General features: G+C 51.8%; 1 protein-coding gene across 1 annotated transcript; it reads right to left on the bottom strand.

Annotated features, from left to right (window-relative positions):
* Window positions 1–7685: 7685 nt before the first annotated feature.
* On the bottom strand, window positions 7686–9368 carry FOXI2 (forkhead box I2). The gene is made up of 2 exons (XM_059900243.1): window positions 8870–9368; window positions 7686–8125 (listed from the first exon to the last, which is right to left on the bottom strand). Exons 1-2 carry the CDS (start codon window positions 9366–9368, stop codon window positions 7686–7688), a joined length of 939 nt encoding a protein of 312 aa, XP_059756226.1.
* Window positions 9369–12967: the final 3599 nt, after the last annotated feature.

A 12967-nucleotide genomic window follows, 5' to 3' on the forward strand; every position in this document is an offset into this window, starting at 1 on the left:
TACAGAAACAGGTGGTGGGCCAGATATGATCATTTGGAATTTCCTGGCTGTAATTTTTTGTGCCCTCTTTTCAGTTTGGAGCCTATAGATTATATTTCTGTTCATTTAAAGATTGCCCTTAATTTTTAAAATTATAGTACTAAATTCTATTTTATAATAAATAACAGTCGTGTTTCTATTTTTTAAAATCATACCCATTGAATTATGTTTTTTTATATAATAAAGTCCAAAGTTAGTGATGTTTCCATCCTGTGTCTGAGCTTTCCTGGGAATGGGACACCATGGATTAACATCTCTAGAGCAGAATTTGAGGACAGAGAATGCGGTGTTCCTCTGCCGCTCCTCGCCCCCCCCCCCCATTAGTTACAGGAAAGACAGTGCGGAAAGTAGAAAAACCAGTGACTTTGGAGTCAGACTAGTTTAGCTTTAATCCTTGGTCCCCACTGCCTTACCCACCTTGGGTGAGTCACTTAACCTCTTTGAGCCTAATTTTCTCGTTTGTAAAGCTAAGTTAATACCACCTTCCTTGCCTAGTAGCTTTTAGTAGAAGTCATGTCTTTAAAGCCCCTGCAGACAGTGAGTACTCAGTACCAGGGCAACATCCTTGATGACCCAGGCCTGCCGCGTGCATCTTAGCGAGATTCCTTTCAACTGCAGGGATCTGTGTTCCGACAGTCAAAACCCCAGCTCTGCAATTTTGCTCTCTCTTGACACTGTCACTTACTCTGTAGCATGTTTGAAGACTTCGATTCGATTATCTCTAAACTGAACATCTCCACTTCACAAAGCCCACAGCATCGTGTCCGGATTTATGAAAGCCTGTTCCAGTGGATGGTGAACAGGGCATGCGTCTCAGCATCGGCTCTTGTCATTCTACACCCAGTTATGCTAAAAGTCTTTTTTTACTGTGGATGCCCCAAAGGGAGCCATGGAGTTGCTGTATGAATGAGCCCAGGCGAAATCTGAGCCGGAGAGGGGTTCCTCCTGAGAGGTCAGAAGAATTCAGAAACATCCATCTTACTAGTTACTTGAAAATATGTGACTTTTTCCTGTTATAAATCTCATTTTAATTTTGTGCCTGCAATGAATGCATTAATATGATATGTGTACTAACAGACTTATACATTCAAACCCAGAAAATGAAGAAACATTCCTGCCAGGGATGAAAAAAATTCTTGCTAATGAAGAAATATTATTATTGTAGATTCTTATATATATTATGTTTCTTACATATCTTTTATGTATTATATATCCTAACTAGGGTGTTGTAGAAAAATTAAAGCGATAATGAATGGAAAAAAAAGTTTAAGGGCAATATATCTCTTAAGAATTGCATTACAAATGAGTCTTTAAAAGTTTTCTTCTTTCCTTCCCTTATAATTTCTTTCTTACGTTGCATGTAAGTAGCATGCAGGGTTTAAGTAATATGCCACATTCCTTTTAATTTTCCTCAATTAAAATATATGATGTGATTTATTCTTCTTAACAGAAATTTAAAAATAATATATCAAACAAACCAAAGTAAATAAAGCAGCAAGGCCATCTTGTTCCACTCAGGATTCCAAAAGAGCATAAAGAATTAAGCTCCAACTTTTCAAGAATCCTGAAACAGAAACCTTTCATTAAAGTATTAATTCTACTTACTCAAGAAAGTCCATCTTCCCCTAAACCGACCTGCCCTTAGGCTTCTAGGACTAAAGTGTTCCCAGCCCAGCAAAGCGAGGTCCAGTCAAAGGGTGTCGTTTGGTTCAGGTGCAGAAGTTAATGTTCCCCTTAGGCAGAGGCAAACCGCCAGTGCGTGCAGGAGTGAGGAGCGGCCACAGGTGATGGATTGCTGAGACAGATCAGGGGCCCCGAGCCAGGCAGACACCTGAACACTTCTAGAAGATGCAGTCAAAATTATCAATTGTACACGCACTCTGCCGCTCCCCATCTTTTAGTCCAGGTCCTGTGGGAGGAACACCGAAGCATGACCCAAATCTTGTCCTTAAATTCTTCCTGCCTTCTTGGAAGCTGAGCCTCATTCTGGACAAGGATGTAGGTCTGGGGAGAGCAGAGGTGACAGGAAAAGGTATTCTGGAAAGGCCCAGGCATCACTGGCAAATAAAGACTCATCCCTCCGATAAACGTGTACACATAGCTAACCTCTCATCAAGGTGTGGCCATGGAGGTGGCAGCCTGGATTCTCTGTGACGTTGTTGGGATTATTATGATTGCTTTCGTGTTCAAAGTGAGAAACTAACCAGACCTTATTGGCCTCATCTCCCATCACGCCTCTGGCTTTTCCCACACGTCGCTCCACAGTCCTCAGCACACAGCACTCCAGCACAGGGCACTCTGCCCGACAGTGGTCTCCAAGGCTGTGTCTCATTCATTTTTGTATCTGCAGCGTCCAGCTGAACCTCTGGCTCTATACATGGAGGAATCAGGCCTGTCATAGGAGACTAGGGGGCCTATGAAGGGAGGGAGAGTGTATGGGAAGCTTAGGGTACAACTCTGCCCACTCACACTCTCATTCATTCATTCATTCAACTGCTACCCTCCCCACCCCTACAATATTGTGTCTATAATATGCCTGGCACTGGGGATGTTCCTGTGAAATAGAGCAGGCAACTCCTCCCCACATAGACCCCAGGAGAAGATGGAGGTGATGACAGGGCCTTCTTGGGGAGGCTGATGAGGCAGTCCATCCAGGAGCTGCAGGAGCAGAGCAGAGGGGCACCTAACTTGGACTTGGATGCCGGGGAAGGATTCCTGAAAAGTGAGATCTCCCTCAGATCTGAAGGATGAAGTGGGAGGCAAGGAAGTCAGGGGCGGGTGGTAGGTAGGTTCTTGCTGACACAGCTCTGAATTCTCTGTGGCCTCCAGGAAACAAACCACTTAATCTGTCTGAGCCTCAGTTTCTGCATCAGTAAAATGGGGATAATAATGCTTGCCTCCCTGGCTGGTTGTGAGGGCTTAAATAGATGATGTCCATTAAGCATTTAACAGAGTCCTTGTCATCTTGATGTTCAATCAGTGTCGAATGAATGAATGGGTGATTCTTGGGGGTAGAGAGAACCTCAAAGACTTATCAGTTCAATTAGCTCCATGTTAAAGAAGGGATATAACTCTGATTTTTTTTTTTTTGGTGGAAATCTAATTTAATATACTATTCATTTACCCTCTGCGAACTGAATGAAACTAAGAATATTTCACATTCTTTGTGTCCAGTCCCTGATGGGAGCTTACCAAAGAGAGTAGTCAGTTTACTGCAGGTGCTGGGCAAGTAGCCTTGAGGAATGTTATTTAGCAAATTTTACATTAGATTAAAAGAGAAAGAGTTCCCAAAACTTCAACAAATGGATGCAGGGATGCACCAAAGGAATCCATGCCCAGGAACCTTGGGGAAAGGCCAGCTCTAGTCCCATGAGTCACCATCTCTTGTGACCATCAGTTAATAGATCTTCTAATAAGAGGACAGGCTTTATGTTAAAGTTCCTAAATGACGCTGTGGAGAAGCGAGCAGATCACACTTGTTCCAGGCCAGGGCAGTGTTCAACTCCTGGCCTAAATCACAATGAAGTTACAAAGCTGAGAAAGCAAACAAACACTTCCGAGTTTTCGGAGTGTAGGAAACACAGCAATGAGGTAATTTTGTGTTTACAAATGAGATGGCTTAAGGACTTGATCATAAAGTCATTGTTTTGGAACCAAATAGCCACGGTCCAGCCTGTAACTGCTCCTTGATCTCTGCCTCTCCCACTGGAAGGAGGCTTTGGGAGGGCAGCAACGGCCCAGGGTATTCACTGCCGGGCTTAACACAAAGCCAGGTACAGAGTTGACACTCGAAAGATTTACTGAACACATCGCATTTTATTAGGATGTGTGACTCCACCCCTACTACATTCTATGATGGTTGCACATGTTCCTCTCCATCTGAAGTCAAATCCTGAATGCAAATGTGATACTCTTTTTTTTTTTTTTTTGGCTGCTTTGAGTCTTTGTTGCTGCTCGCGGGCTTTCTCTAGTTGCAGTGAGCAGGGGCTACTCTTCGTTGTGGTGTGCGGGCCTCTCATTGCGGTGGCTTCTCTTGTTGCGGAGCACGGGCTCTAGGCACACGGGCTTCAGTAGTTGTGGCCTGCGGGCTTCAGTAGTTGTGGCTCGTGGGCTCTAGAGCGCAGGCTCAGTAGTTGTGGTGCACGGGCTTAGCTGTTCTGCGGCATGTGGGATCTTCCCAGACCAGGGCTGGAATCAGGGTCCCCTGCATTGGCAGGCAGATTCTTAACCACTGAGCCACCAGGGAAGTCAGCAAATGTGATATTCTCACAGTATTGTTTGAATATACTATGCCTTTGAGTATCATGGGTTTGTGCGGTCATCTATGGCTTTTTTCTTGAGGATCCTGGTCAAGACATGGCTCAATGATGTGTGTGTGTGTGTGTGTGTGTGTTTGCGTGCACGCACACGTGAGCAAACGGATATGTACACGTGAAGATGCATTTCTGAGTGTGAGCCATAGCAAGGTTGCGTGTCTATCAGGAGCCCTTTTAGTTCTCATTAGATGAGCTTCTGGAGATCGCTTAACCCTTTGACTCAGCTTTTCTATCTGCAAAATCACAATGAGCTTCAGTCTCTTGTTTCACTGAAGAGTTAACAATAATTACCGTAAGGTTATTTCCCTGAATAAAAAAATGCCACTTGATTACAATGGATACACTCAGGAAATTAAAGATTAAAAGTTGAACATGAATAGCCCAAGGTGGCATCGCCAAAATGCAAAACTTGCGTTCATCATAGGTGGACACACTCAATGTTGAATCCATATGTGAATTCCTACCTTGAAATCCAGTGCTCACTTTTTAAAACTCTAGTTATTACCTTTTAAAAAATACTTTTAACAAATATTTGGGTTTTCATCACAAATGGTTCTTCTTTGCCTGGGGCACCTCTTCACCCCATGACTGTTTCCAGGGGAGGTAATATCATAATTTACTTTATTTTTATGCTCTTTGGTTTTTCAGTGACCTGAAAATTTCCACTATTATTTGGCAATGGAAAAAATTCCTAAAAACCTGGTATCCTGACAATTCTGTCTTTCTCCTCTGAAGTTGGAAACACATCATTTCTATACTTGAAACTATTCAGTGCCACTGAAATGTTGATTCAAATGAAGAGTTGAGAACTTCAGTGACACTCCATCGTGTGCTTATAACATCTTACCAAGGCACTCCTTTTGTAAAGGTTTGCAGTTAGTTTTAAAACAACTTGGAATTTTCCTCAAGAGAAAAGCCATAGCTTACAGCACCTACCCTTGATATGCAAAAGCACAACATTTTGCTATTTCAAAGACCAAAAAGACAGAGGGGTGGAGATGGGACCCTGAGCCCTGGGGAGAGGATTCTTCTGGCCTCCTGGCAGCAGTTCCTCCATCTGACCAAAAGGAGCTGGTCCTTCAGTTGCTCATGTGCAGGCTGCTCTAGAAACTAAGGTCAGATTCGCTGAGTCCTGGCCCAAAGAAGATATTTAATTATAAACCGGTAACAGGCTTCTTTGTTCTTTTTGCTTATTTTGATTTCAGCAGTTTCTTTCCTCTGGGAAAATATATCTTTGGGATAATGCAAAGTGGTTCTGAAGCTGACTGCCCCAGGGCCCAGAAACTGCATTTTGGTCTCTCCCCGTCCCTGCCCCTCCATTATAAAAATACATCCAGACACATATAGACTGTCACGGAGAAGGGATGGTTTCTGATTTCCAAATACCCTGCACTGCCAGAATTACTTTAAACTCTACTTTTCTCATGAAGATTCCATCTATTTGGTTATACCATTACCAATTAATGATATAAAGTATGAATGGATGAACCATTTTTAAACATCAAAAATTGATTTTTAGTCAAACAAACTAAAAGTTGAAAGATCTTTTTGAAACTTTTTCCCCCTCTATTTTGTCAGAAAAACCATTGTTGGAAGATTAAAAAAAGCAGCTTCGTACCAATTTCTAGCAGTCATGCAGCTATGAGACACAATGTTTATATACATATTTATCGGCCAATTTTCTGAAAGCTCTATTAATTGTAAAAGTGTCCATTGTACTTTCCCAATGTTGTCAAACTTATTTTTAAAAATTCCTTTACTCCAAGTTTCCTGCAGATGCAGAGTCTAAACTGAAAATGTTGGAAATAGTGGTGGATTCTTCACATGTATAGAACAGCAAGTGGATTCAAGTTACAGTATGTTGGTGTTTATTTTTTAGCATTTGTCGTTTATTAAATGGGCCTGAGAAAATATTCTTTCTTTTCGTAAGGTGATGATTTTCTTTTTCTGGTTTTCTTAAATTGTATTACACTTGGGGAGTGTTTCCCCCCAAAAGGTTTTGGGTTGGTTGTTAAGTTTGGCTGGGCAACATAGTATCACAACAGAGCTAGGACGCTGCTCGCCTTCCCACAGCCTGGCAGCAGAGAGAGGCGATGCTGACCGGCCTGCAACTTTGTGCCTCACGACCCAGGCTCCAAATTCACCGCGACTCTTGGCTTGTTCTAGCCCTGCCCGAAGCCCTTCCGCTTCCTCTAAAACTCGCGCCCTGGAGGCACCTGCTCCGCTGGGCTCGCCAAATCCCCTGCCCTCCTCCAAGTTCGCAGGGTCCTCTCCCTGCTCTCCCCCGGGGAAGACGCCTCCCTGCGCGCCCCCAGCGCAGGGAAGGTTGGTGCGGGGCGACAGCCGCTCCAGGAGGAACCAAATGATCCCGGTCCCCGGCCGCCAGAAGCTCGGGGAGGTCCCGAAGCCAAAATTTTTCCTCCCAATGGCTGTTGGCTCCAAAGATAACCTTCTGGGTAAAAGTCATACAAATTGGGGAGGGGGGTTTACATTTGCACAGAAGGCAGCCGCTCCGCGCAAGGAGTGGGGACTCTGGGGACCAACTTGGGGGGGATGAGGGGTACGACGGGAGAGGAAAACAAGAGTGGTTTCTCCGGCGTGTGAGTGTGGCTGGGTGGCAAACCTAAACCCACCCTGAGACTCCAGCGCGCTCGGCGCGGCTCTGGTGGCCCCCGGAGGCGCCTGCTGCTACGACAGGGTCAGGGAGGCAGGCGCTGAGTGGCAGGTGAGGAGCTGGTGTCCCCAGGGCCGCGCATCCGCCGCCCTCCTCGCATCCAGCCCTCAGGAAGTCCCTCGAACGCGCGTCCGGTCCCCACCGTCCCAGGTGCCCCTCGCTGGCTGCACACTCCCTCCGACGGTGGGGGGAAGCCGCCCGGCCCCCCGGGGCTGCTCCGGAACCCTCGGGCCTCCCTGGAGCGCCAAGGAAAGGCCCTGTGCGCCGGGTGAGCCAGGCTGGGGCGGAGGAGAAAACCCGCCCCACAAGGGTCCGGGCATCCCCACTAGCACGTATAAGAAGGCTCTTTGGGGTGCGCCAGGTTTCCCTCAGAAAAGCTGGGGTGAGCGCCAGCCTGTGGCCCCTTTAAGGCGGAACCCCCTGGGAGCGTGGGTTCGAGGTCCAGGTCAACTGGAAGCACAGGGGAGTGGGGAGCGCCCGCTCGCCCCACCTGGATGGTCGCCTGGGTGAGGGGTGCACGACAGGCCGGCTCGGTCCCCTGCATCCCGACCCGGGACCCTGCGCTCCCTGCGCTGCCCGGACCCCTGCGGAGCGAACACGTGGGGCTGAGCTCATCGCCTGTGGACACCGCACGCGGGACAATCCCCGGCCTCCCTTCAAACTTCGGTCCCTTCCCGACTGTAGACGAAGTGACCGACGCGGAAGCCGGTGGCCGCCGTCTGATGGCCAGCGGCGAAGCCGAGCGCGGGGCCGGGGGCCTGACCGTGGGCAGTGACCGTCGTGGATCTCCCGAAAGAAAAGTCGCCCGCCAGGCCCCCGGGAAAGGTGCCGAGGCCTCCAGCCAGGGCGCCCATGGCCGAGGCGAAACTGGAGAAGCAGGCGGCCGCCTCGGGCGCGGGAGGCGACGACGAGAGCCGCAGGTCCGGGGAGGCGGCGCCCAGGGGCTCCAGCTCGGGCGCCTTGGCTCCTCCCGGGCTCCGGGCACCCGAGGGTGCAGCCGCGCTCGCCTCCCCCCTTCTCTTCCTCTTCCGTCGGAAGTTCCCGTTGTCGAACATCTTCTCGCAGTTTGGGTCCAGGGTCCAGTAATTGCCTTTACCTGCGGAAGAAGAAAGGGCCCAGATCAGACAATCCAGGATTTGACCGAGGTGATGTGAGAACGTGAGAAATGGAGGTCAGCTTCACGGAGATCCCCCCACCGGCCCCTCCGTGAGCCCTCACGCCCACCCCAAATCTTGAGGGGGCACTTTGTACCGGATCAGGCCTCCACAGTCAGACTGGGAAGAATGTGGGCATCCCAAAAAGACCAGGGAAGGGCGACCCCCAGGAAATACAGAGCCTCTTTAAAGTCAAGGCCAGAGAGACTTATGAGGTGCAGAGCCGAACCGGCTCTCCTCTGGCACTCGCTTTGCCAGTGGAGTGGAGCCCACCATGCCAGGCCTCTCTGCAGGCTCCAAGGCTTCCCGAAGCGGCATCTGATTTGTCTTAATCTTCCGGGTGCCCACCGTCTTTCCCATTTTACAGCAAAGGACACAAGCCCAGAGAAGTCACTCCAAAGGTCCCCCGGCAGGCTAGCTCTCCTGCTTCTTCCTTAGCGGGAGCGCGCGAGAATTAGAGACTCCTGTTGCCCTAGACCTCAAGTCAGGGCCGCGGGCTCTGCTGGCGTCCTCGAGCCGTCTGCGGCCAAGTACGTGTCTCCTCCCCACCCTCCTCCCGCCTCGGCACCCTCAGCTGTGCAAAGAGGACCGGGTTGTCCAAGGCCGCCCCGTCCCTAGAGCGCCAGCAGGCCAGCTGCGGGAATCCGCGGAGTCCTGGACGGGGCGAGGCGGCGCGCTTCTGTTACCTGGGTCGTCCTCGTCGCGGGGTACCTTCTGGAAGCAGTCGTTGAGCGACAGGTTGTGGCGGATGGAGTTCTGCCAGCCCGCCTTGCTGCGCTGGTAGAAGGGGAAGTTGCCGGCCACGTACTGGTAGATCTGGCTGAGCGTCAGCCTCCGCAGCGGCGCGCTCTCAATGGCCATGGCGATGAGCGCCGAGTACGAGTAGGGCGGCCGCACCAGCCGCAGCAGCTCCTGTTGGCCGGACAGGCTCAGCCACGCGAGGTCGGCGCCCGCCAGGCCGCCCGGGGCCCCGAGGAGCGGGCCAGGGGCCCCGTAGGGGGACGCGGGCGCGGGGCCCGGCGCGTAGGGCGCGGAGCTGAGAGCGGGCGCGTTCAGCCACAGGCGCGGGCCACCTCCGCCCGCCGCGCCCAGGTCTCCACGCGCGTAGCCCGCGGGGTGCGCGGCCGCCCGGGCCTGGCCGTGCGGGGCCGGGCAGGGCCCCGAGCCGTCGCGGTACGCGGCCATGGCCAGCCGCTCCCGGGCCTGGGCGGGCGGCTCCGAGCCGAAGCTCATGGGCGCCCCATCCAGCGCGGCCGCCAGCAGCTCCCAGTGCGGCCCGCCGGGCCCCGCCCTCCGCCCTTTAAATGCCGTCGGGGCCGGAGCCCCAGGTGAGTGTCGGCGGCGAGCCCCCTCCCCGACAGTTTTGGAGGAGTGATGTCTCCATCCCCGCCCAGGGGTCAGCTTTCCGCCCCGCCCAGGTCCCGAGGCGCTCCGGACGAGCCGCTCCAGTAATTCCCAGACCCTGTGCTGTCTGCGCCATCTCGAGCCAGAATCTTTGCCACTGTCACCCTGGGTCCCCGGGGATGTCGCCGATCCCGGCCTCGTCAGGCCTTCAGGGCCCCGCAGCCCTGGCTGCTCTGCACCCTGCGGCAGGTACCGCGTCTCGCGCAGGCCCCCAAGATTTCGGAGCGGGATCGCCGTCCAGCGCGAGGCCCCCTGGCTCGGCCACCGGGGACTCGCTGTGTCTTTCGGGACACCGAGTGAGCAGCGAAGGGCCAGTGTGCGCGGCGGAGAGGGCGAGGGGCCCGGGCAGGGCCTGGCCGGATGCGGACGGTGGCGCTGGAGTCGTCGGGAGCCCCCGCGATGAGCTCGAAGGCAGACCGGACCCCTGTAAGCGCGGAGACGCTGGAAACTCGGGACGCCCCAGTCATCCAGGGAGCCCGAGACCCCGCCTGCCCAGTCCGCGCAGTGGCCTCGGGCACAAGGCGCGGTGGGTGGCAAAACCCTCTGCGGGGTTTCCCTGGACGCCGTGAAAACAGGGACGTCCCTGCGGTGCGCCCGCCACCACCCGGCGGGCCCTGGCGCCCCCGGCTGCGGGCCGCGCCCGAGGCTCATGCGCGGAGCAGGGAAGAGCCGCGCCGCCTCCCGGACTCCGAGCTGGGGCCCCTCGCCCTCGCGCGGAGAAGCGGTGATCAAGGTTCAGAGATGAGGAGACGGGCCCCCGACGTTCAGCGCCCGCGGGGTTAGCACCCTTCTGGTAGAAATCGGTTTCGCCCTGGGACCTTCCCAGCATCCCGGGGCTGTGCAGGGTCAAAGCCACTACATCCAATTCATTTAGAAATCAAACGTTCCAACCCACCTGTCCCACGCCGCCCCCTCCCCGCACTTCTGGAGGTGGGGAGGGGGCAGGGGGAGGCGCGTGGGTGGGGCTAAAGATTAGACGGAGTGCAAGACCCGGGCTCTGGAAATAAGCGGCCCAGCTGGAGTCAGCCGTGAATCTCCGTGTGGTTTTAGGCCTCTCAGGTTGTGATTTCGAATTTCATATAAAACAACCAATGTGTGGAACTATTTAACAAGTAGCAGAAGGGAGAGTCCCTCTATTGCCACGTGGGCCTCTCCTCTTAGAAGTAACAGCCCCCTGGGAAGTGGTCTCCGAACTCTAGGCAGTTCTGGGGGTTTGTTTGCGCTCTGAGAGTGTAGAGACCAGGGACCCTGGTCTCTCAGACGACGTCAGGAAAGAAACCGCCAGAACTGGTTCATCGAAGTCAGCTTCTCAGCCGGCCTGTACCGGCCCTCCCCTCTCCCTCTTCCCAAAGATTTCCAATTGATGTCAAAGGCTTGTGGGTTGTGAGGATCCCAGTACCTTTCAGAACTACCCCCCCCCCGCCCCCATCACTGCAGGGATAGTTCTGGGGGGAAGGGGGACAGTAGTACTTGGGATGGGAAGTACGCCCCTGATTTTTCTTGCTTCTGTCAAAAAACAGCAGCCATCGTGTCCACCTAGAGGGGTGGGATAGGCAGGGTGGGAGGGAGACGCAAGAGGGAGGAGATATGGGGATGTAGGTGTATGTATAGCTGATTCACTTTGTTATACAGCAGAAACTAACACACCATTGTAAAGCAATTATACTCCAATAAAGATGTTAAAAAACAAAACAAAACAGCAGCCAGAACCATTGGCCTGTCAGTTTAGAGATTTTCAGTACATCCTCACAATTTTAAACACACACTATCTCTGTAGATACGACAAGCTTTTTGGTGACTGCGTCTTAAAGACAGTGTCTTTCCATCAGCAAATACGATTGCAGGCATGACTTGGATGGGTTCATTACCAGCAAACTGGGTATCAACCCTGCACACACCCCCTCCCCTCCCCTCCCCACCCCTCTATAGTAGCCATACTTAGTTTGCTGAGAGTCAGCAGTTTTCCACACCTGACACTTTGAAATGGCTGCTGGTTAGGGGGCAGCTTTCCAGAAACCACCCTTCATGAGGATGGGACATCACAGAAGCCACGCAGCTCTGCCTTAACCCGAACTATGGGGGTGATGGAGAAAGAGTGTGATGGGAGACACAGCCGGGTGGGCGGACTTACCAGCCAGGCCTGAATCCACAAAGACCAGGCCCCGCCTTCCCTTTGTTCCAGCAGCTGCTGTGTGACCTGCAGAGGCCCCTGGAAGAAACCTGCTGCTCCTTGTGGGGGATTTGAGTGCCCAAGGCTTCAAATGTAGGAAACACTTGTCTTGGAGGAGTGACACAGTGATACGGAGGAAGAATCAATTTTGTCTGCAGTTATCTGTACTGCATCATAATACAATCAAAGATACTGAATTCTAAAGAACAGCCTGGGTCTTCTCTTGTAATGTGAAAGAATAAAAACAGTTGATAGTCCTTTCCAAATTCCTTTTAATTTTAACAGCCTTTCTTCCTGTTGATATTGTAACTCTTTACTACTTGTGAGTTTCAGGACTTCTAAGAAAATCAGATGAACCTCCGTGAAATTTCCCTCAGTTTCACCTTACAGAAGTCATTACAACTTGTGCTGTGCAGGAATGCCCATATTTTAATCACCTTTCCTTGCTTTCCGAGCCCAGTGTGCACCTTCCGTCTCTACTGTAATAATTTCCTCATTTTTCAACAGATTGGACTCATAAAATGAGTATCAAGCGATGGAGCACAGTCATTTGGGGGAAAAATGTTTTAACATTTGAGTCAGTCTTGGATGGAACTCTGATGAGAATTTTCCAAGAGGAAAAAACAAACCACCCCCCCTCCCACCAAAACAAACAAACAAACAAACAAAAAACCTCAGGTGAAGACATAAGGAGGGAAAAGGCTATGCCTTTAGAGTCCCCAGCTTCCCCTGGGTCCCTGGCCCTGCCCAGGAGTCCTAAACAGAACTGGTCCCCTCCCTCAAACATCTGACCCATTGCTTCTCCTTCTCAAACCTGACCCACTGCCTACTTTGTGGGTAGGTCTCCCCAACCTTCCTCCATCAAACTTCCAAGCACACCACAGCTGTCTTCCTTCCTCTGGTCACCGTGGGAGAGGTGTCCTTTCTTCATCACGTCAGTCTCTCTCTTTGCTTCTCTTCAGCAGCCCCGTGTCTGGAAGGGTTGCCTCTGTTGGCTGTTGGTGCGTCCTTCTGTCTGGAGAACACACCTGTGCAGCCCAGACGGGCGTCCACCCCCACGGCTCCACTGAACCTGCTCAGGCATAGTCTCTAGTGGCCTCTGTCACCCTAAGTCCAATGGTCACTGTCACTCCTTTTGCTTGACTCTCAGCAGCTCCTGACACATTTGAGAATCAACACCCCTTTTTCTACCTGCTTTTGAACTCCGTCC

The sequence above is a fragment of the Balaenoptera ricei genome, chromosome 16 (assembly GCF_028023285.1).
Source record: "Balaenoptera ricei isolate mBalRic1 chromosome 16, mBalRic1.hap2, whole genome shotgun sequence".
Lineage (NCBI taxonomy): Eukaryota > Metazoa > Chordata > Mammalia > Artiodactyla > Balaenopteridae > Balaenoptera > Balaenoptera ricei.